The sequence below is a fragment of the Drosophila simulans genome, chromosome 2L (assembly GCF_016746395.2).
Source record: "Drosophila simulans strain w501 chromosome 2L, Prin_Dsim_3.1, whole genome shotgun sequence".
Classification (NCBI taxonomy): Eukaryota; Metazoa; Arthropoda; class Insecta; order Diptera; family Drosophilidae; genus Drosophila; species Drosophila simulans.
This window is the reverse complement of record NC_052520.2, coordinates 21,764,698-21,785,495: the sequence shown is the minus strand read 5'-3', so window position 1 is coordinate 21,785,495 and position 20,798 is coordinate 21,764,698. Positions and strand designations below refer to the sequence as shown.

General features: G+C 42.9%; 2 protein-coding genes and 1 long non-coding RNA gene across 7 annotated transcripts; all 3 read right to left on the bottom strand.

Moving 5' to 3' along the window:
- Window positions 1-684: 684 nt before the first annotated feature.
- On the bottom strand, window positions 685-2,767 carry LOC27207026. 3 transcript variants are annotated; one of them, XM_016182786.3, is made up of 3 exons: window positions 1,537-2,767; window positions 1,108-1,465; window positions 685-950 (listed from the first exon to the last, which is right to left on the bottom strand). In XM_016182786.3, the coding sequence occupies exons 1-2, from the start codon at window positions 2,464-2,466 to the stop codon at window positions 1,148-1,150; spliced, it is 1,248 nt and encodes a 415-aa protein (XP_016025824.1). In that variant the 5' UTR covers window positions 2,467-2,767; the 3' UTR covers window positions 685-950; window positions 1,108-1,147. The 3 variants fall into 3 exon arrangements, with proteins under 3 accessions (XP_016025824.1, XP_044779267.1, XP_044779266.1); XM_044923332.1 differs by having other exon boundaries at window positions 685-1,255; window positions 1,307-1,465; XM_044923331.1 differs by having other exon boundaries at window positions 685-1,465.
- A 4,151-nt stretch (window positions 2,768-6,918) lies between these two features.
- Window positions 6,919-9,111, bottom strand: LOC27208077. 2 transcript variants are annotated; one of them, XR_001600692.3, is made up of 3 exons: window positions 7,987-8,266; window positions 7,901-7,932; window positions 6,919-7,817 (listed from the first exon to the last, which is right to left on the bottom strand). It is a non-coding gene; the product is annotated as an uncharacterized LOC27208077 (long non-coding RNA). The 2 variants fall into 2 exon arrangements; XR_006542046.1 differs by having other exon boundaries at window positions 6,919-7,932; window positions 7,987-9,111.
- A 5,296-nt stretch (window positions 9,112-14,407) lies between these two features.
- On the bottom strand, window positions 14,408-20,798 carry LOC6733110 (protein tiptop). Of its 2 annotated transcripts, XM_039292304.2 has the most exons (4): window positions 20,568-20,798; window positions 19,983-20,506; window positions 17,002-19,445; window positions 14,408-16,726 (listed from the first exon to the last, which is right to left on the bottom strand). In XM_039292304.2, exons 2-4 carry the CDS (start codon window positions 20,036-20,038, stop codon window positions 16,167-16,169), a joined length of 3,060 nt encoding a protein of 1,019 aa, XP_039148238.1. In that variant the 5' UTR covers window positions 20,039-20,506; window positions 20,568-20,798; the 3' UTR covers window positions 14,408-16,166. The 2 variants fall into 2 exon arrangements, with proteins under 2 accessions (XP_039148238.1, XP_002080187.1); XM_002080151.4 differs by having other exon boundaries at window positions 19,983-20,798.

Below are 20,798 nucleotides of genomic sequence, written 5' to 3'. Positions count from 1 at the left end.
AAGCTGTGGAATCACCCCTGTACGTATGCAATTTCTGAGCATGCAAACATCCAGTTGGCACAGGCGACATGTCCATAAACCACGAACACCATGCCTAATGGAATGCATTTGGGGTCTAGGGTGTTGCAGCGCCAACATTTACAACTGAGTGCAACAGGAGAAAGCATCTGCAGCACCCAAGTGGGAGTGTATGTATGTAACTTCTGCTAATATCCATGTTAATATTATTAAACATTATTTATGGATATGTTTAATTTGTATTTAGTAACGCTTCGCCAGGAAACTCCGGCTACGTGACTCCCAGCTCCAGCCTCCGGGGTAAAACTTAAGATCTGCGGTCGTCTGCTCTTCCTACGCCGTCTGCCCTGCCAGCTGAGCCAAATGTCCGCCACACCCTCTCGCCACACTTTCTTTTCGACCCAGCATCGTCGTTGCCGTAGAGGAACAATTACACTGGTTTGCCTAATGAATTTATCTGCTCATCAGCATCTCTATAGACCTGTATGCATGAACTGGTTGGTGCACCAGCCTGGGCGGGAGTGGGTCGTCGTATGGTTGGATGGTTGTTGGCATCACAGTAAATATTATGTAGATTTTCACACACGAATTATGTTTATTTGCGGCATTCTGCGAGATGTTATCTCACAATATATGATTTTGCTCGTGTGGAAAGAAAAGAAACTGTACGCAAAGCGGTTGTACTGTCCTGTATCGTATTTACAGGAATTATTTTAGGTGCATAATATTTAAGTTCCAATGTTCAGAAATCCATTCAAATCAATACTACTCGATAATATGCATAATAAAACTCGATTCCGTCTCCGACTTATCAGCGGTCAATTTATACAGAAAGCTGTACTTTCCCGGAGTTTGCTCATCTCTAGCGAAGTCGCACAAATTTCTGTTTGAACCATTTTATTAGCAACTTAATAGTGATTTGTTGGTCCATCCTGTTTCAATCTGGCAAGCAAATGAATTTATGGATTAAGTTCGCATATGATGGTAATTAGTATGAACTTACCGAAGTGGGACGGCGGCAAAACGAAGACAAAAATATAAATATATATATTTATATAGACCACTTTATTAACGGCTTGATATACATACCTACAGACCGACCATTACGTGTAATATAAGCAATATCTTTTTAATTGTCGTCGGTGCTTCTGAACTCTTCCTTTAGCAACGAAATTTCGTCTTCCAGATAATGAACAGTCACAATCAATGTTATTATTATGATTTGAAGGCATACCATCTGTAAGTACCGCCTATGAAAGCTATTCTCGATCAAATCGCAAAAACTAACCAAACTGACGTAAATAATATTTGGCCGACAGGGTCCACCAAACTTAAAACATTTTTTTTTAAGAACGCCTCTCAAATCTTTTGCGATAGGTCGCAAGTTTTTTGAAAACAATTTCCTCTGGGCCAGCAATAAATCTATAGCCTCAATAAAGTTTCGCCGCTGAGAGATTCATTCGATTAGTTTTCAATATCTAAACAAAAAAATGTATATGAATGTTATCTCTATTTTACCTCGTTCTCCATCATAAACAAAACAACCATCAGACAGATGTAATCACTGGCTATAGAGGCATATATGGAGGCATTTGCCGCATAGAAGATTCTTCTCTTGCGATCCTCGAACAGAACGTACCAGGTATTCCAGTAGTACGTAAGCGTATAAAATCCTCCCAAAAGGCAGTTTGCGTGCATTGCAAAAAGAAGCAGCATAGAATGTTTTAACGACTGGGCGAAAATGCAAAAATTGGCTTCCAGAATCTCCAGCTTTGTCTTTAAATTTTCCAAGCTTTCCGTGGAAACCGTAAATAAGGCGGAGGCAATATTGCCCGGGTCCTTCGTCAAATTAGCCCTTAACTCCTCTCCGGCATTTTTCTTAAGCTCTTTTAGCTGTCCTCTACTCAACCACGAGAGAACTGTGTACAATCTTACTGACCCGGCTAAAATGAAATGCGGCAAGAGCAGAGCCATCCCAAGCATAGCATCTGGCAGAGGGGGTAGCTCGAACTTCATTTCATATGCTATGTAGGCCGCGAAACAGAAGAGTATACCAAAGGTTGAAGTCAGTAGGAGGTAGGCCGAGGCTTCGTCTTGTGTGAATTGGGAATTCCTAGATGGCAGAGCCTTCAACAGGGAGTTAATTGCGCCCACAGATTTCACCGAAGAATATATGGCATAAGCGAACGCTTTCGCTCCCAAGGCAAGCTGCACCCTGATTAATCCAAATAGGAAGGGTGATATATCTTCCAAAACTTTTAGTGTAGATGACGACTCATCGAAATGCTGGGAGAAGCACGCGGTATAAACAACTCCGAGGACAAATATGTAAACTACACTGGGCAGGGACAATCGGAATCGATGCGACTTTTTTTCAAACCAATGCCTTTGATAACCCATAAGTAAAAGCACGACATTTGTTGTCCTCAGAATGCGGGAGGTATTCATGGTTTACTTATTTCCAAAGCTACCGACTCGCCGACCGAAATGATACTGGTGATTTCGGTTTTGGGCAACAGAGCTTAACGGTAAATCAAATTTGAGATCTTGTCTGGCTATCGAGTTGCGACGAACAACGGTAATTATCGCAAAACCCGGTCACGTTCAAATAAAATATATGTTTTTGGTAATTACTTTAAGGCAGAAGCTTTACAAATATGAATGCCTAATTTTAGACCGTTTTGGAACATTAGCTATGGTACATACAAAGTGCTGAACACACTTCTCAGCTAGCGAGAGAGCTTAAAAAATATATTTAATAAAATAAGCAATTTAAATTGTTCTTTGGCCTATCAAATAAATTGGGAAAAAAATAAATAAATAATAAAATTGATATATATATATATATATTGTAGAAAGCTCAACTTTTTAGCTTTTATAGTTTCCGATATCTCAACGTCATACGGACAGACAGAAGGACATGGCCAGGCCGACTCGGCTGGTCATCCTGATCAAAAATATATTTACATACAGGATTGAACACGCTCTCCTTTATATCGAATTTAGTTCACCATTCAACTCTACCAGCAATATACATATGTAAATAATCCGACTTGCATATGTACTAATATCTATGACTATATGTTTTACACATAGAGTTTCTGAAACATTCGCCGAAATAAATTATTTTAAGTAAAATAATCTGAATCGCTACTACTAAAATTCTAGGTAATTAGTGTTGATCTTCATTTAGAAATTCGAACCGTTAATAGAACCAAAAGTCTACAACAAGAAAAGATTCCGGCAAACTAATACAAAGTGTACACATGTGGGTGTGTCAATAGACGTTAGCGTTGCATGTCGGTAAACTAGAAACGGCTTCCTGGGACAGATGTCTTGTGTGGCTTCAACACCGCCATGTCAACATTAAAAATTAGAAACAATTAAAAAGCCTTCGCCGGCGTTGGCCCGACTTATGTAAATATTTGCCAGCTGTGTAAGATTTCTAGAACTCAGCTGCAGAAGAAGAACATCTTCCGCCTACCGTGTTGATTTTGCCAGACGCAAAAGGCAAACAGGCGTGTACCAAACTGAGATCCGATGAGAAGAGGATTGGGATTGCGTTTTTAGCAAAGGGCTGCGTCTTTTGCCAAGTGAAAACCCTCCATCACACAACCATATATTTGAAAAATTGTTGTTGGCAAACTTGAAGACGGATACAAAAGCAATTAAATTAAATAAAAATTAAAATTAAATTAAATTAAATTCGTCCTATCAACGGACGAATCGATATAGCTATGTCCGTCCGTCCCCTCACACACTAAACGATATTTATTTTTATTTATATAGATGGAGTAGTTTAGAAAACTAACTAATCACTATACGATATACTTTTCAAGAATCTAAAGCGTTTTCGACCACATAAAAAACTCGACCATAGCATTCTGTGTTTTCTTGTTTCGTATTTGAAAAGACTCGAATTGGTTCCCTTAAATGCAAGCAGAAAACACGCAGTCTCGTCTTCCGTTTTTTAGAAAAATACATTTATGCTAACTGTCTGGCTGTTTAGTGTATAATGAATAATGTCTTTGAAAACCATTTGGATGTTGCGTACGATTACGATGATAGTATGATTACGATCGATAGTGATCCAGCTCGAATTGCACGAATTGATGCATTTTTTGGTATTTTCAGTGTGTTTGGCTGGTGCACGGACTACGTTTCATCAAAGAGGATGCCCAAAGATCTGATCTGCCGAGGATGGGTCCATTTTATTCCGAAACTTCCGGAGCCACGCTACGTTACGTGTTGGTAAATCTTTTTTCGTTGCGCCCGGCCGCTACCTTCAAACTGATTTATGCCCCTTGATGGACGACAGGATTGGGCAACGGACGATGGGCAAGGATGCAACGAGTGCAACCGAACGGGCACCGCGCAGAAGGAAAAAACGCCAGTGAAATTGAGGGCGAATAAAAATTTATGCATTTTCATTGATATGCAAAGCGCCGTTGCAGGCGAAGATGAAGAAGAGAGGAGAGAACTTGTGTGTGCGCTTCCGTTTCCGCTGCACTGCCATGGCATCTAGAGGGGCGGGGGCTTTGGTTCTCTGGTGAAGGGGTGGATGCCAAAAGCGGGGTGGTCGTGCGTAGGTCGACATGTTTGGCGTATTGTCGAATTGCATAATATGCACTTTTTCATCGGCCATCCGCCAAAAATTTACAGCCCTACACACATCGATTTATTGCCTGACAATTGTCCCGAATCCTCCAACACTACAACAATGGGAATGCCATCGTCGATGCCCATCGTCCTACGGATTTGTGTCCATGTCCGTGTCCTGGCACCGTGCGGAGCTATGAGTGGTATACGCTGTTGGCGACCGATTAAATGTGATTTTCCACTGCAATTCGCGAGGTTTTTTTCATGGTGGATTCCATCAGCGGATTTCAATAAAATTTTGGGAGACATCCTTAGTACGTCGAACTGGGATCGCGATATGTGCGTATCCATCCAATGAGTCAAATTCATGTGAAAAATAACTTTTTTAATATTGACAAGCATGAAAAATGTGAAAGCAATAATCGTAAATTTTTATGACCAGCAATGGAAAATGCAGTAGCAAGGGAACAACTATAACAAGAGCCACATTTAATTTGCAGAAAATGACACAATACAAAGTAGCCACACTTATAAGTTTTACCACAATTCTGGTAGTATTATTATTGTTTAGAGTTTAGAACTCGAGGCAAATCGACAGATATGCCAGAAAAATGATGATGAGAAAAATGACTTCGCGTTCTCACTTCCAATAGCTGGGCTGCTGGTCGGGGAACTTGACTATTTTCCAGAGGCTGAATTTGGGAATTTGTAATCCCTTGCAGGATAATTACCTGCATATAATTAAGCAATCTGCGGCATATGCGGCAATGTAAAGTCCGATCGCCATTTCCGCATCTCCATTAATCGTTTCCAAAAGTCTTCTTTCTATAAGTCGGAACAGCCTGGATCGGACTACTATACTATAAAGCTTGTAAGGAAAAAAAGAACAAGTTCATTGATCGTTGTTCATACCACACATACGACAGCTCTATGTAAGCAAAAAAGAATTCTTTATAAGCGAAACAACGAAAATCCAGAAGTAATATGTAATACGTATCTTTGTTTCAGTTAAATACATATAGTTCGATATACTCCCATCCTGTTGCAGAAGCGAGTTGAAAACGGAGCTTTGGCTCCAACTTGGCCGCTTTTGAAATCCCGACAGGAGAATGCATTCCAGAGGTCTTGCTGGCGAAATTCCTTGTGTTCAAATATTTGAAGCTGCCTCAGCCGTAGGGAAAAATGGAGGAGCTCACGAGCTGGAGGTCTTGTTGTGCAGTGCGAGTAGTTTGGTGGAGATGCGGCCGCGTTCTAGGACACATCATCATCGTAAATCATGGTGGGTCTTTCTGCTTTCTCTGGTCGTCTCGCGGGGCGATGGCTCGCACATTTTCGGTTTTGGCGGACGATGGTCGAGTCTAAACATAAAAATAAATAAAAAGCCAGGCTGACAGCGGCTTGCGCAGGACCCGCTTCAATTCGTACTGTTTTCCTTCCACTATTTGAGTGCTGCACAAAAATGCGCGTCGGATTGGTGGAGAATGTCGGTTGCAGTCAAGAGATGTTATTCTGAAATTCGCAAGGATGCGCTGGAGAGGCGCAGCAAAAGGATTTCATAAAAATTGCGCAATTTAAAATGTCACAACATAAATTCTGTTTGCGTTTCTGTGTGCAAGCATGCAACCCCGCTAACGCTAGGCGAAGGGCAATAAGTATTAAATTTTGTTAGAAGGACCTCTCGCAACCCGGAGTCTGCGAAGTGTCCTTTGACGCCGGCCAACCAACAGGGCGGAGTGGTCTTGGCGCTGACTGGCTGTCGAGCGAGTGAATGTAATGGCAACCCAGGAAACAAAAGAAAACAAAGTGCTCACACACCCACAGAACACCCAAACGAATGGCGATGCTTCCTCTTCCGAACGAGGAGGGATCCTCCTGCGAGAGGTGGATGCGCTTAGGGGACCTGCCTCCAGCTCACTTCCAACTCGTCAGTGGCATCATCGCAGGTCCTTCTTTGTTGTCGCTGCGATTTCTATTGCTCCTGTTGGTCAGACATGGTGTTTTACTCTCAATGTTGTCGTTATCGTAAGTTTTCGTTTGTCTTCTGGCTTATCATACCCGTAGCTATATATATAGTTTAAGGGAATACCAGGGCCGTTGAAGAGTGTTTAAGGGTCAAAGGAAAGCGATTTGGATTCTTATGAGTAAATTGTAGATCAGGCCACAATTATTTTCTTTGTTGGCAGTATCTTTCAATATACGAACTTAATAACATTTGGGAGGAGTATAGTGATATATAGTGATTTTTTCAAGGCGATCAGTCCTATCTTGTGTTTTTATCATGCCAAGCTAGGAGATTTTCTATTTTAAATGCATTACAACTTTTAAATATTCTGTATATTTTAGCTGTTTTCATTTTTACAGTGTAAAAAATTGGTCGTCGGTGGCATAAATCAGAGGACAGTGTTGGTGAGTGTCCCTCCTAGAAGAGAGTGGTTGGAGGCAGGTTTTTGAGTGTGCAGAAGACCTGAAGCAACGCCCATTGTGCAACACTTTCGTTTTTTGCAGCTGCCTCTCAGGTCTCTGCTTTTCGAGGTCCTTTCTTTTTTCCATACTCGCCACTCGACGTTCCCACCGTGTTTTGTTTGTTTTTAATTTTTTGGTGATTGTGAGAGTGCAGCTTCCTCAAAAAGTGTGTGTCTGTGAAAAGCAATCCCAATCCTTTCTGTATGCGAATGTCCTGCTATTCTAGCGTCAACTTCACATTCAAAGTCGGAGTTGTCCTTCTGTTGCCCATAACTATTTTTGCTTCTGGTTGGACATAATCGCGTCTGCATTATTGGTTGATGTTTGTTGCCTGTACTTTGCATGGAGCGAAGCATAAAACCCACCAGGATCTATGCCACGCCTTTCCGAATCCTTTGGGCTTGCTCCACGTTTATCGTCTGTGTTTTTCAAGGTGTGTTGGAGACATAAATATTTTGTTTGTTCATCCTTCCCCGGTGCTCTGGCACTTTTCTTTTCTCTCGTTCAGTCCCCACCCTGTTGTTATCCTTTTTGCAGATTATGTGTGTTTTGTTGCCTGACAGGGATCAGCATAAAATGTAGCAAGCTGAGCTTTTTTTAAGTCCCTGGTAATTGTAGGGTGTAAATGGTATACTGGGATTCATATTTCAAAACACAAAATTTGTTATATTCATAGATACAATGACGGTAGCATCAGAAATTGGGGGTAACGTTTCGTTGCACTGCTCTGTTAAATTCTATTATCAAGAAGGATTTAATAATAGTACATTGAGTTTTGTTAAATGTTCCTGCGCAGAGTAAGTCGACTAAGAGTACATACATACTTAAGATCGGCCCGGACTTCTGGCAAAACTACAGCCGTATGAAAAAAAGTATAAGTACACCTTATAAGAACATTTTACTTACTGGTAACTTTTTCCGTCCAGCAATCAAAACATGACTTTATACCCCAATTCCATCCCCTGTGACTCTTTGCTGTTGTCTGAAAGGTGTTTGGTATATGTTTAGCTATGGAAATTGTACTGGACGCCTGGGTACGTGTATGTCCGGTAAAAACGGGTTAAGTGTTCTGGCGAATTCGTAATTAGAAATTGTCGCCTGGCGCATTTCCCTCCGCTTGCTTGTTTTGTGCCGCAGTTTGTTTGCTTGTAGGTTTAGAATTTTCGCTTACAGCAGGCATTTAATATTTCATATAGCTTGATTTGTTTTTATTTCCAAATATGTTCGTTATTGTTTACAGTTCGTCCGAAATTTACTTATTATGGAGAGGTAATTCTTTAAATCACTTATGACATTTTAAGGTAAAAGAAATAATTAATATGAACTATTTCTGCTAAGTATCTTTTCTGACTATATTATACCACTTCACTAGTTACGAAGTCCCTTTCCGTCGCGCTCTTCTTAGTTAAGTAACGGGTATCTGATAGTCAAGGTGCTCGACTAAGCGTTCTATCTTGACGAAATCATTTTTCATGTTTTTACTGCATTTAAAGTCGCATGTGTGCATTTGATTTCGATAGTGGTAGACGTTGCCTCTTGGCTGCACATCAAAAGCGTAGCTGACATGACCAGGATCTGTTAGTAATGGGCGTGGCTGGGCTGGTTCAAGAGCTTGCTCCGGTGTTCCCAACACTCCATGTAATGTATTGCGCAACCCACCGTGCGGGTCCGCATCTTGCCCCCTGCTCCTTGGAGTGTGACTGCATCTTGAGGCGTCCTTGCGGCGACATCGCCATCATCCCCAGCATCATCGTCATCATCTGGGCGCAGACACCCTGAAGGGGGCTCTGATCTATGGACTCTGGCGGTGGAAACCTATTCAGGTTCGACTTGCTGGCTGGCTGTCGTTCTCTTCCGCTCTTCCACACTACTCTCCGGGCGAATTTTCTTCTGGGAAAGAGGTCCTACAGCTTGCAATTTATGTGCATCCCACATGGAGCCTGCGAGCCGGGCTGTTGGGGCTGTTTCTCAGTGTCGCGTCTCTGAATTTTTCTAGTTCCAATTTTTTGCCCTCCTTTTTGTTTTGTTCCTGTATTTATGGATTTTCATTGGCGCAGCAGCTCTTTGCGAGCCAGGGGGAGAGGGAGCGCCGTGTCAAAACGCAAATGATTTATTGAACTGACAGCCAGCAGTGAATTTTGTCGAGTCAAGTCGCAGGACAACGATGCGGCGTCGTCGTTGAGGAAAAGGACGAGCCAACCTTCAAGCACCTCCCTGCGCCTTTTTCACTAGCCTAACATTTCGCATTACATTGGGAAGACGTCGTGGATATATAACAAAATGCTTTGATATGGTATGGCATGCTTATAGCAAGACAACATTTGTACTTTTTATACCCGTTACTCGTAAATCGTCAAAAAAGGGTATACTAGATTCGTTAAAAAGTACGTAACAGGTTTCCGACCATATAAAGTATATATGTATATTCTTGATCGGGGGCAATAGACGAGTCGAACGGGTAATGACCGCCTATCCGTATGAATGACTTGATCTCAGGAACTACAGGTGAATTTTTAAATGTTTTCTTATTTTATTTCCCAGTATCTATCGATATCCAAGACAACATTTTACATTTTGCGTTCGCATTCACACTAGCTGAGTAACGGGTATCCAATAGTCGGGTACTCGACTACAGCATTCTCTCTTGTTCATTTTTACATGTATCGGCCAAAAAAGGAAACACTTAACACCGCTCTAAAATGCTAGAAAACAATATTTCGTAAGTGCAGACCTCCGAGTGAAAGCATAAAGTCACATTTCGCCTTATTATTTGATTTTAGAATTGACGGAAATTATCAAATCGAATCGGTCCGTCGATTTCGAAACATTTTTCGGTGTAAAATTCCCCCTGCATCCTCTGTTGCATGTTCTAGTTTTGCCGCCATTTCTTGTTTCGATGTTGTACCCGTCTCGCTTTTTGCTGCATGAGGGTGGAGTTTTCGCTCAACTCAACTGAAAACCGAACTGAACTCAACTGAGGCCCTGGCGCAAGAAATGGCACCGATGCGAAATGAAGTTTTGATTTAGTTCAAAATTTTTATCAAAAGAAACGCGTTTCTGCTGCTGCTGTGGCTTTTCTCCTGCTCCTGCTCCTGCTCCTCTTTCCCTTCTGGGTTTCCATTGCAGTTTTTCTAATAAATCACAGCATGGGTTGTCTCCTGATATGGGCGGACCTTTTGGGCGTAATGGTATTTTGATTTATGTCTTAACCAAGCATAATGCAAAAGTTCTCAAGCTCAACTACCACGCATCCGTGAAGACCACCTATAACATAAAATAAAGTAAGCTGATGCAAACGTTTTCAACATGCTCATTGCCCGACTGCGCGTAAGTAATACGAATGGCGTTGACACCCTGGCAGTTCTTCATCAGCAAATATTAAAATGAGCGTACTTTGAAGTACACATTGTATCAAAACCGAGAAGCACGCTGTGCGAATTTGATTTTCGGTTGATCGACTTACGTCACGGTGCCATGAAAGTTAGACCATGATTTTCTATAACTTATAAAATAAAACTCAGACTTTGAAGGACTTGAAGGTGTATATATATGTATATACATACACATATATAGGCAGAAAATTATTGAACCAAATTATTAGAAAGTGCGCTGTGCAGGGATTACTATCCTGAATGATATATATATCCGCTCGACAGGCACATGGACAGGCACCGACCTACATACTTGTAGGTACATACGTGAAAGCATGTGTTATGATACTAAATTATTGCTAATAAATTAAGATGCTATAACCCACCATGAGTTACCACTCAGCTGAAAGTATTAAAACACATCCCTCCATATATTCGACTTGGCTTAAACTTATCCTGTGAGCATTGCTCGGCATATCATCATCACCATTCCCAAGTTGAATAATTACAAAATGGAAATAACTGAAACAGACCTTCTACGTCTCCCTCTGACGCAAAAATGACGAGGTTCTCACTTCCTCTTAGACATACCTACATATACTTAATGCAGACAGCTTTCAGGAACGCCCACCCACCACCAGATCCAGGAATGGAATCAGATCCACGCGACGAATGCCAGTGCCATCGTCATGGCGATGAGGATGAGGAATCCGAGACTAGAAGCCAGAAGCCAGAAGCCAGAAGCCCGGCAAAGACTAATGAGACTGCCACAGGACGCAGGACAAGCGCCTGCAGTGCAAAAGTTTAGCAAAAGTGTCAGAAAATGTGAATGCGATTGTGGGGGTGGTGGGTGGTGTTTGGCGTAGGGTGGAGCGGGTAATGTGCCGAGGTAAACGGCAGCAAACGAGATGAATGATATCCAGACGAATGATGCATGAGTCGCTTTGGGGGCGGGTGGCGTTGGGTGGGTGGCCGGTCGGTTGGAAATCCGAAGCTTCATTCGCTAGGGCTTATGTGCTCCCTAGTGGAGGGGCGGGTGCGGGTGGTGAGCGGATGGCGTGGTGCGGGTTGCGGGGTGCGGGGTGCGGGGTGCGGAAGACGCTGCCTTGTAAACCAGACGCAGGCGTGGACGCAGCAGCGAATGAGAATGCGAATGCACACAAACATACACGATTATATACACTCAGCTGGTAAGAGGAAACATATCCAGCTCGAATCTTGTCTGCAATAAATCAAATTTTATTACACTTTTCTTTATGCATGCCACAGGATATATGGCAAGCGTATGGCTCACTGATGGGCACACAGAGACCCAGGGCACAGCGAACTGAGATTTTCGCAGGCTCATTTAGTGGTGCTTTTGCTCCGGCGGGTAGACTTGGGGTTGGGCCGAATTATCACACGGATTGACATCGTAGCAACGCGCCGCAAGAGGTTTACGCCATTTGGGTCACGAATGATCGAATTGGGGTACATATGTACGAGATAAATGCAGTTTTAAATAGAATTGTTTAAACTTATTAAACAATTACGACCTCAAAGTTAAATATGAGGCCTGACATCTCCTACGGCACCTTTAGATTTCGATCGCCACGATTACGACGGTAATTTCCAGACTATCCAGTTTTTATTATTTATTTTTTTATTTATTTATTATTTTTCCAGTTATCAAAGAACACTTTTTAACGAATGTATTTCTAATGAATGTCTAAGCTTGGAAAATGGAAAGGGAACGCAATGAGCTGCTCAATCAGCAAGTAGACTTCATTGGAGATTGTATTCAAGTTCCGCGTAACATCACAACAGTATATATACATGAAGAATTGTATTTTTATTAAAAAAAAAAACATTTATAGGGAGTTGCCTTTATTGGGAATTGAATACTAAATATCGATGTTTACACGGCGTTTTATGCATATGAATAATTCAGTGGTGCATTGTCATTATAGAGCTCCTCTATAAATATACGAAATAAATCTCATAGTTTTACATGTAAACATGAAATCATTAAGTCACTTCTTAAAAAATATGTACATTTTTAGGACTAACCATTTAAAATATAGGCAACCTTTAAATCGCTCGAAGTCGATAAGACTTAATTTTAAAACTGCAGTAAAGTGTATCTAACTAGTCACCTATTTCATTATCCTATCATTCATTATCCACTATTAATATTTTCGCACATTGGCTTCAACCGTGTTTCTAAAATTTTGGGTACATAAATTACATAAGTAAATCTACTTGTCTATCGCCTTAGGACTTAGGAATTAACTTTGGCCACTCACCTTGGCATTCCCGCACCTGCCTCTAAATGCGCCACCCACTTTAGCCGCCCACTTAGACATAGAGACAGTTTCAATGTCGGCAGTTTTGTTGGCTTATCAAAGAGCAAAAAAGTAAACCGTTATTCATGACACTTTTCAGAATTTATGTGTTTGTATCTCATTAAGCGGAGCAGAAGCAACGAGTGGAGCAGTGGCTGCTTGGAGGTGGGAGGTCAACCCTAAGGTGTCCTGTGCGTAACTTTCGAGGGCAAGTAAAAAAAATTCTTGGGGGGAGTCTCTATTCGAGAAGAACGTACAGTCAATGCAACCAACCTGAATACTGTGGAGGGCCAGGAAAGTTGCGTGAAACATTTTACAAAATGTATCTCTTAGCACAGGTGAGGCATCCAGCACGCCCTACCCTCTATCACATAGGTGTACACAGCCTAATTTTATTTAGTTTATTCTAATCAAATTTAATTTAGATTAATTTAATTTAATTTACTTTAATTTAATTTAATTTAATTTAATTTACTTTAATTTAATTTACTTTAATTTAATTTACTTTAATTTAATTTAATTTACTTTAATTTAATTTAATTTAATTTAATTTAATTTAATTTAATTTAATTTAATTTAATTTAATTTAATTTAATTTACTTTAATTTAATTTAATTAATTTCTTAATTACACCATAATTATTGAGTAAAAATAAATCCTTCGGCAATTAACATTTCCGAGGAGATTTGTGCCGACATCAGTTATGGCCGAAAAAGATGGCAATAGGATAGTGGAAGGAGAGGGTTAGGAATTTTGGTATGAAGCTGGTATCGGGATGTGGATGTCGTTGTCCCAATCCTTTCTTGCCCATAAATCAGCGAATCGCGTTCACATTTCCCACATGTTCTTGTTCCTGGGAAGTCACTTCCCCTTCCACCAATTTACCACACCGCCGAGTTAGGACGGCCGTGTAGGCCATAATTCAGGTTTAATTAACTCAGAGTGTTTATTATCACATATTAGTTTACAATGTGAAATGTCAGGTTTTCGGGTGGCGTCGTGACACGATTAAATGAAACTTAAACTGACCCATTTATTTTGATTGGCAAGGAACTCAAACTGAGCTTGAGAACAGAGCGTGATATTGGCCAAATTATTTGCTGTGATATATGTATATATATTGAACTGGTATATAGAATATATTTATACAATACAAAGATTGCCGAGCTCATGAGCTCTTTAATCTGGTTCTTTCTGGTTAACTTTGCTATATTTTGTTGTTGTATGAGGATGTTTTACTTCAAAGGCCTTCTATGGGTCGCATTGGGTGTACCGACAATAATTAATGTATACTATAATACTATACTATATACTATAATAATGCTATACTATATGTATTATAGCTACAAATAAAGATTAAACATTCCGAGTTTACGGCAGAATGGATGAGCTTATTCCGGTCGAAAACCCCTTAGCCACAAATATACCTTTGTTGTTTGGATACTTATCTACTTACAACACTTACAACAATGCTTAGAAGAAACTTGTATTTAATAGTCGCGACACTTGACTGCCGCGTTACCATTCTGATTTTCTAGGCATCAATAATATGGCAAACAAATCGACTAAATTTCTTTTTATCAGGCGTTCTGAAAAGAATGTCTCCCACAAGCCCACAAAAAACATATTCAATTGGAGAGTCAAACGTACAACTTTTTATTGAACTCCTTATTTGCTCTTCCTACTTGGTAAGTTACCATTGAGCTGCATTTCGTGCACTGATTTAAAATCAGGAAATTAGATCGTTGGAAAAATGCGTTTTAATTCTATTCTGAATTCTGCATTTATTGCGTTTGTATAACTAAAGTGAGTAATACGGGGGGCGGGTGGAAGGTGTTGCGGGAAATACAACGGGTGTTGTGGTGCGAGGGATGGGGAAGCAGGTGGCTTTGTTTAAAAATAATATCACAAAAACTGAAGTACAATTCGTATACATAGTTAGTAACCATTATTCCCCATATATCATAGATATAAATTATCCTGACGAAAGAGGCGGTAAAAGTGATTGTTTGGACAATATGGTTCACATTTTGCATAGATTGCCCTTTTCTTAGGTTTAACTCTTAGGTTATATACTCAAAGTTCTTAGTAATTGTTGAGACTCGAACTGCTAATATACATTGGTTTTATATAGTTTAATATGTGTATGAATATATCGTTTTAAAATTGTTTCCGTATACATGCGTTGCTGTGGCTTTATATTGATGTAGATATCATTATTCTTTAGACTTATGGAAGGAAAGTGCCATTGGCTAGTATTTACATTTAATCAATGCATTTCATCGTTTGGGCTACATATGCATCGCAACCATTAACTGGTTCTATCATTAAGGTTATTGTTTAAGTGTAAGGATTTACGTATACTGCGTTGCGTTTGTTTTGTTATTGCTTAGAATAACCAATTTAGCTGGTTAGGTTTCTTTCTAGATTTAAACAGTGTTGATTTGGCACCCTTTTCCTTTTCATTCATTGTGACAAGGAGTAGCGGATAAATAAATAAGTAATGGCTGGCTTGTTCCCTGAGTGCACTCAAATCCGAATTCAATTGCACTCGAAAACGAACCAAATTTTTGCCACTCAGTAGGAGTACTCACTCTCTTGCTCTTTACACACCCACTGCGCTATGCCTGTCTCTCTCGCCGCCATCCAATTCCACTTTGACGAACTCGTGTTGTCGCCTTTCGTCACTCCGCCACTATGGCCGTCCCTGTCCGACTCGCTTTGATGGACAGCCGCTCGTCAAAGTGGTGGTAATTGAATTTCCAGCTTGCTAGTCCTCTCTCGCTCGCGCTTTAGACTGCGGCTGTCCGATTGGGAAACAATAAGCAGCAGACCAGCATCGCCGTGACGTCACTGACGAAGGGGAACAACTACTCGAGAGAGCGTAGTGGTCTGGGGAAATTTCCTGTTAAATTCAGCAAAAGTAGGGGAAATCTTGTTGGGTGTACAGCGGCAAAGAGAGAGACAGTGAGAACTTTGATATTTGGAGAAAAAGCGGACGAAAGAGCGTACGAAAGAGCGAGAGCTGTGCAAATCAGAATCATGATCAGAAATCAATGCAGTTTTTTAAAAATTTGCAAACGGATTGCTAAAGTTTGATAAACAGACATTAACGAAAGTAGCCTCGTTTTTTTTAGTTTGACCCAATAACTAGGATGGTTATTCAGTTTAATGTATTTTGGGCTGTTGATTGAAAGATTTTGGCTTCGTAAAGCAAACAATTTAAATGTAGCCTAAGTCCAAAGGATAAATTCTGCATATTAAATACAGCTTACGTGTCTGCAATCTGTGACCCAATTTGTTAATTCCCTTTAAGCACTTTTGCTAATAGATTTTTCTACTGTTTTACGGATGACATCTCTTCTCTACAAGTTCTCCGTTCTCCAGCAGTTTAGGCGTTTTTAGAGGATAGCTGTTTGGCCAGCTCCGTGTATTTGAGGAACTTTGACTGCGGACTCTCGTCATAGGGGCTAATGGTTGGCGAGGGAGGGGGCTGCTGAGATCCTGTCGCCGGACTCCTGGAAGCTGATCTCCTGGGGGAGGCCAAGGGCATCGACTTGGGGCTCTGAACAGCGGGGGACTTGAGCCGGGGCGAGTCCTCGCCTGCGTCTTTCACAAAGTGCACCTTGGAGAGATGGTGGCGGTAGGCGCCCTTCGATGCAAAAGGGGTATCACAGTAGGAGCACTTAATGATAGACGAATCGCCGCCGGAGCCACCATTACTTGCACTCAGAACGGCCTCGTTGCAGGCCCAGCTGAAGGCCACCAGGTCGTTACCGTTCGCTGAGGGAAGTGTTGCTGATGCTGTGGAGGATCCGGTGGAGGACGCGCTGCGGAGGCCAGTGCTTGGGGGATCCGCTTTCTCGCACAGTTTCTGCAGCGCAGCTAGGGGATGGGCCTTTGGCTTCTGGACGGAGGCGCTACTGCTGCTGTTGTTGTTAAAGCAGGGCCCTGGAAAAATGATTAGTTCAGTATTGTTAACCAATATAATATCTAGCAGTCAGTGATATGTTTACTAATGAATCAATTCACTGAGTCGTTATTTATTTCATTTCATTTATGTTTAATATATAACTAATAACTAATAATATTTGCATGCATAGATTACAAGGTTCTGAGCCAATCGATTTTCTGACAATGGACTAATACCTCGTCTTTAGTTAAGCCTTACGCTTTCAAACAATTTGTTTATACAATTTGTTTATATATTGAGTATTTTCTCTTACCCGAGTGGTTGTTGCCGCTGTTTTCCACTCCGCTGAGCTGATCGAACATGGAGTTCAAGGCCAGAAGACTGCCATTATCTGGTGGAGATCTTGCGGTCTGCGGAGCAGGTGATTTGCTTACAGACCGAGGACTATCCCGACTTGCTTCCATGCTGAACTCCTTTTTCACTTGGATCTGCTGCCGAGGACTGCAGCCCTCCCGATCGCAACCCTCCAAGGGTTCCGCCTCTGGTGGCTCAGCTTTGATGGTTGGTGGTGGGGGAGGCGGCGGAGCAGGAGTATCTGGACTTCTGCGGGGGGTGGCCTGCTGTCTGTCTGGGGTGTAAGATGATTCCACCCTACTAGCTGAGCTCGATTCGCTGGCACTGCGGTCTCTCGAGGCGAAGGAGGATCGGAGCAGGTGCATCGCCTGGGCATCCATAAGAGGCTTGGTGTAGTCACTGCTGTCCTCAATTCCCAAACGCTTTAGGATGCTGGCTCCAAGCGGAGTTCCAGCGTCGGAATAGCCACCAAGTGTCATGGTTCTGCTAGTTCTCGATTCGAAGCTCTTCTCTATAAGTTGCTCCAGGGCATTTAGGACTGATGGCGGCTTTTCAGCGCCTTGTCCTAGACTAGGACTTGGCAGGCGATCTACTCCTGCCTTAGATCGACGGGGAGGGATTGGAATACTCTCGCCTAGGCACTTTCGAATGTGCTCTACAAACAACGCAGTTTCTATCTTACTGCCACACTTTTCACACGTAATTTTGGTGGCAGCAGCAAAGTCCCTCAGGGGCTTTAGCGCTGAGTCCAGACTGGAATTCGAGCCAGAACGCTCGAGCTCAAGAAGCTTCCTAACCGGCAAAGACTTCTTGCGTTTCTCGTTGCGAATTTGCCTTCCCCTTTTCAGACTGCCAGTGCCGGCAGCTGGAGGAGATGCTGAAGGAGCCGGTGACTCCTTGTAGTGCGATTTTTGGGCCATGTGGGTGCTTAACTCCTTTAGGCTGCCGAAGGCCTGATCACAAACTTTACACGTAAGCACTGCACTCACTGATGGAGCTGTGCAACTCGGCGAAGGGGGAGCAGCGGTGGACGTAGACGGAACTCCAGGGTTTGTCGGCCTCTCCCGTTCATCGCCAGACTTCCAGGAAATGATCTGCTCCTGCGAGATGATATTCGTGTAGTGCTGCGTCTCCTGCATGTGACTGGTCATCTCGGCCAGAGACCGGAAGCTTTGTCCGCACCACATGCACTTAAGTATCTGGCGGGTTTGCTCCGCACCCTTTCCGAGCCAAACATCCTGACCCCTCACCAATTTCCTGGGAAGGGGCATAGTTTCCTTAATAAGCATATTTAACTCTGATTTCGAGGAGTTTGAAGAGCTGGAGGTGGAGCTACTGCTGCTGGAACAGGCCGAGTTGGAAGCTGAAGTGGCCAACCTTGTGGGAGGAGGAGCAGTCGGAGTGCCGACTCCTCCGGTTGGCAACGGCGAGGGTATCTGCACACCGCAATGCTGAGTCTCCTTCATGTGGGCAGTTAAGTTAGCCAGAGTTGAAAAGCTCTGCTTGCACCACACACACTTAAACACATCCTTTGCTGTATCAGCACCTTTGTTCAGCCAATGAGACTGCCACGCGCTGTGCCGGCCACCGGAATTGGAACTCGCTCCCGCAGGCACTCCAGCTCCTAGAGATGATGTAGCGCCTAAGTTTCGACCAGCTGTTGGGGGTGTTTCCAATCGGCTTATCTCAGTCATCTTCTCCAACGCTTTGCTGGCGTCACTGGGTGCCAACTTAGAATATCCCAATCCGCCCGTTTTGGCCGCTACAGCTGCCAAGTATGGGTTGATGGGGGGCATCCAGCTGCCAGGTGGTAGAGGTGACTTGTAATCTGCGGATATACTTCTTGGAATCTTCCTGGCAGGCGGAGAAACGGATTCTTGCCTTATCCCTGTGCTTACAGATAGATCTAAAGGACCATTATCGCACTGGACATCGTGATCGGGCTCCTGTTCCTGGTCCTGTTCCTGATCATCTTCCTGATCGTCGTCTCCGTGGCTCGCAGGCCGCTTTCTGCTAAAATCGAGGGCCGGTGACTCCACCTCCCCTTCCACCACTGCCTGCTGCGTTGCATGTTGGACCAGTGAAGCTGCTGCCGCCAGGGGATTCGTTAGTAGAAGGTGATTTTGTTGGGCAGCGGCTAGGTAAGCGGCCATGGCGGCGGATTGGGGCGGTAGCAGGGCAACTGCAGCTGCAGGAGGAAGGGTCGCCGTCAGGGGAAGTCCCACCGAGTTTGGGGAGATGGTTGCTCCAGTGGGCGTGAGAGTGGGCGTTGCAGCTGGGGTCAGACGATCGCTCGCCGAACAATGCGACTCATTAGATGGACATCGGACATCGCCCGTTCCAGCTCCCGCTCCAGCTGATGTGTTGGACTCCCGAGACTGACATCGCGGACTAGTTAACTCACTAAAATAAAAATTCGAAGATGGTGGAAGTTATGATCGAGTCACAATGACATGCAAACAAAATGGTTTATTTTTTTCTATTTAAAATTGCGTACTTTAAGCTCTTTAGATGTCGGACATCAAAACAGCAGTGCTCCTGTCAATTTGGTAGCACTCGGAATAAGCCTGTACTATATGGGCCTTGAAAACAAGCATTCCAATGTGGAGCAGAAGCACTATATTATATTGACTAATTAATTAATTTTGTAGTCTATTGCAAATGGAGTAAACTTAATCGGCGAGGAGTTGGAATCACAACAAACTTTTAAGCAGGGTGAACAAACTCGAATTAAAATGCCGCCTGCGTTGTTTTGGTTATATCTTTCGTTTATGACCAACCAACTAACTAACTTTATGCAGCTTTTGTATTTCATGCTCGCTTTCGACAAAATAGTCGAAACAAAGCACTGCGTCTCCCAACGGAACTGGTGAACCTCCTCGGGAAACCCCGTATCGAATCGCTATTGGCGTGGAACAGCAAATCGGAGGAAGCGCTCACCTTGCACTCAGCGCCTGGCGATAGATTTCCAGCATGACGGCCTCGTGCAGCATCATTTTGTGGAAAACTGGGTATCCGGGCTCGCTCTCCAAGGGTTTGATGACTGGACTGCCTGGCGATACTTCCGAATTTCGTCCGCCTGGTCATCGATGGTGGCGGATTCGTTTCACTGCGGCCAAGTACGAACGGAGCTCTGATTTTATTTTCGTTCACTGAATAAATTCCTCGGCGAGCATACGTGTGTTTGTGTGACAGTTTCGTGTTGAACTTCTATCAAAAACACACACGTCAAATAAATCAAATGTCACAATGGTTCGTGGGCCGAAGAGGGGCAGGCGGAGACTGGGGAGCGGAGGACCACGACGATTCGATGACGAACGGGTGTATGTGAGCGTGCGTTTGTGGGTTGCAGACGTATTTTATTGCTGTTGCGGTCAAACTGCCGCCAATTTCACTTCCTTCAGCTTCCTCTTCTCACTTTGCACACACAACAGCTGTGCGTGTGCCGTGGGTGCTCGGCAGGGCTATTAATTTAGTGATTTATTGATGGCTTTCGACGATAATTTCGTTTATTTATTCGCCTACACTTGGATTTTCGAGGTCTGTTAATTCCGTGAACACTATTTTCTGCACTCGTAATTTGGTCGTAGGTCGAGCGATGTACCGTTACTGCTGCACCACCCACCGTTCAAAGGCGACATGATTTCGAACTTGCCGCTGAGAAAGCCGTTAGATGAGTCTCCATCTCGGCCGAGGTCGAAACTAAAACACTCGACTGAAATATCTTTTTGACAATCGGAACGTTGAGAGCTGACA

Bases quoted from the DNA above. Each gene is read 5' to 3' on its own strand.
- LOC6733110 (XM_002080151.4), bottom strand. From the start codon at position 20,038: ATGATGCTGCACGAGGCCGTCATGCTGGAAATCTATCGCCAGGCGCTG. The intron at 19,446-19,982 runs GTGAGCGCTTCC...TTTTTATTTTAG, and splicing joins CGCCAGGCGCTGAGTGCAAG to TGAGTTAACTAGTCCGCGAT. The intron at 16,727-17,001 runs GTAAGAGAAAAT...TCATTTTTCCAG, and splicing joins CAGCGGCAACAACCACTCGG to GGCCCTGCTTTAACAACAAC.
- LOC27207026 (XM_044923331.1), bottom strand. From the start codon at position 2,466: ATGAATACCTCCCGCATTCTGAGGACAACAAATGTCGTGCTTTTACTT. The intron at 1,466-1,536 runs GTAAAATAGAGA...TGAATCTCTCAG, and splicing joins TGTTTATGATGGAGAACGAG to CGGCGAAACTTTATTGAGGC.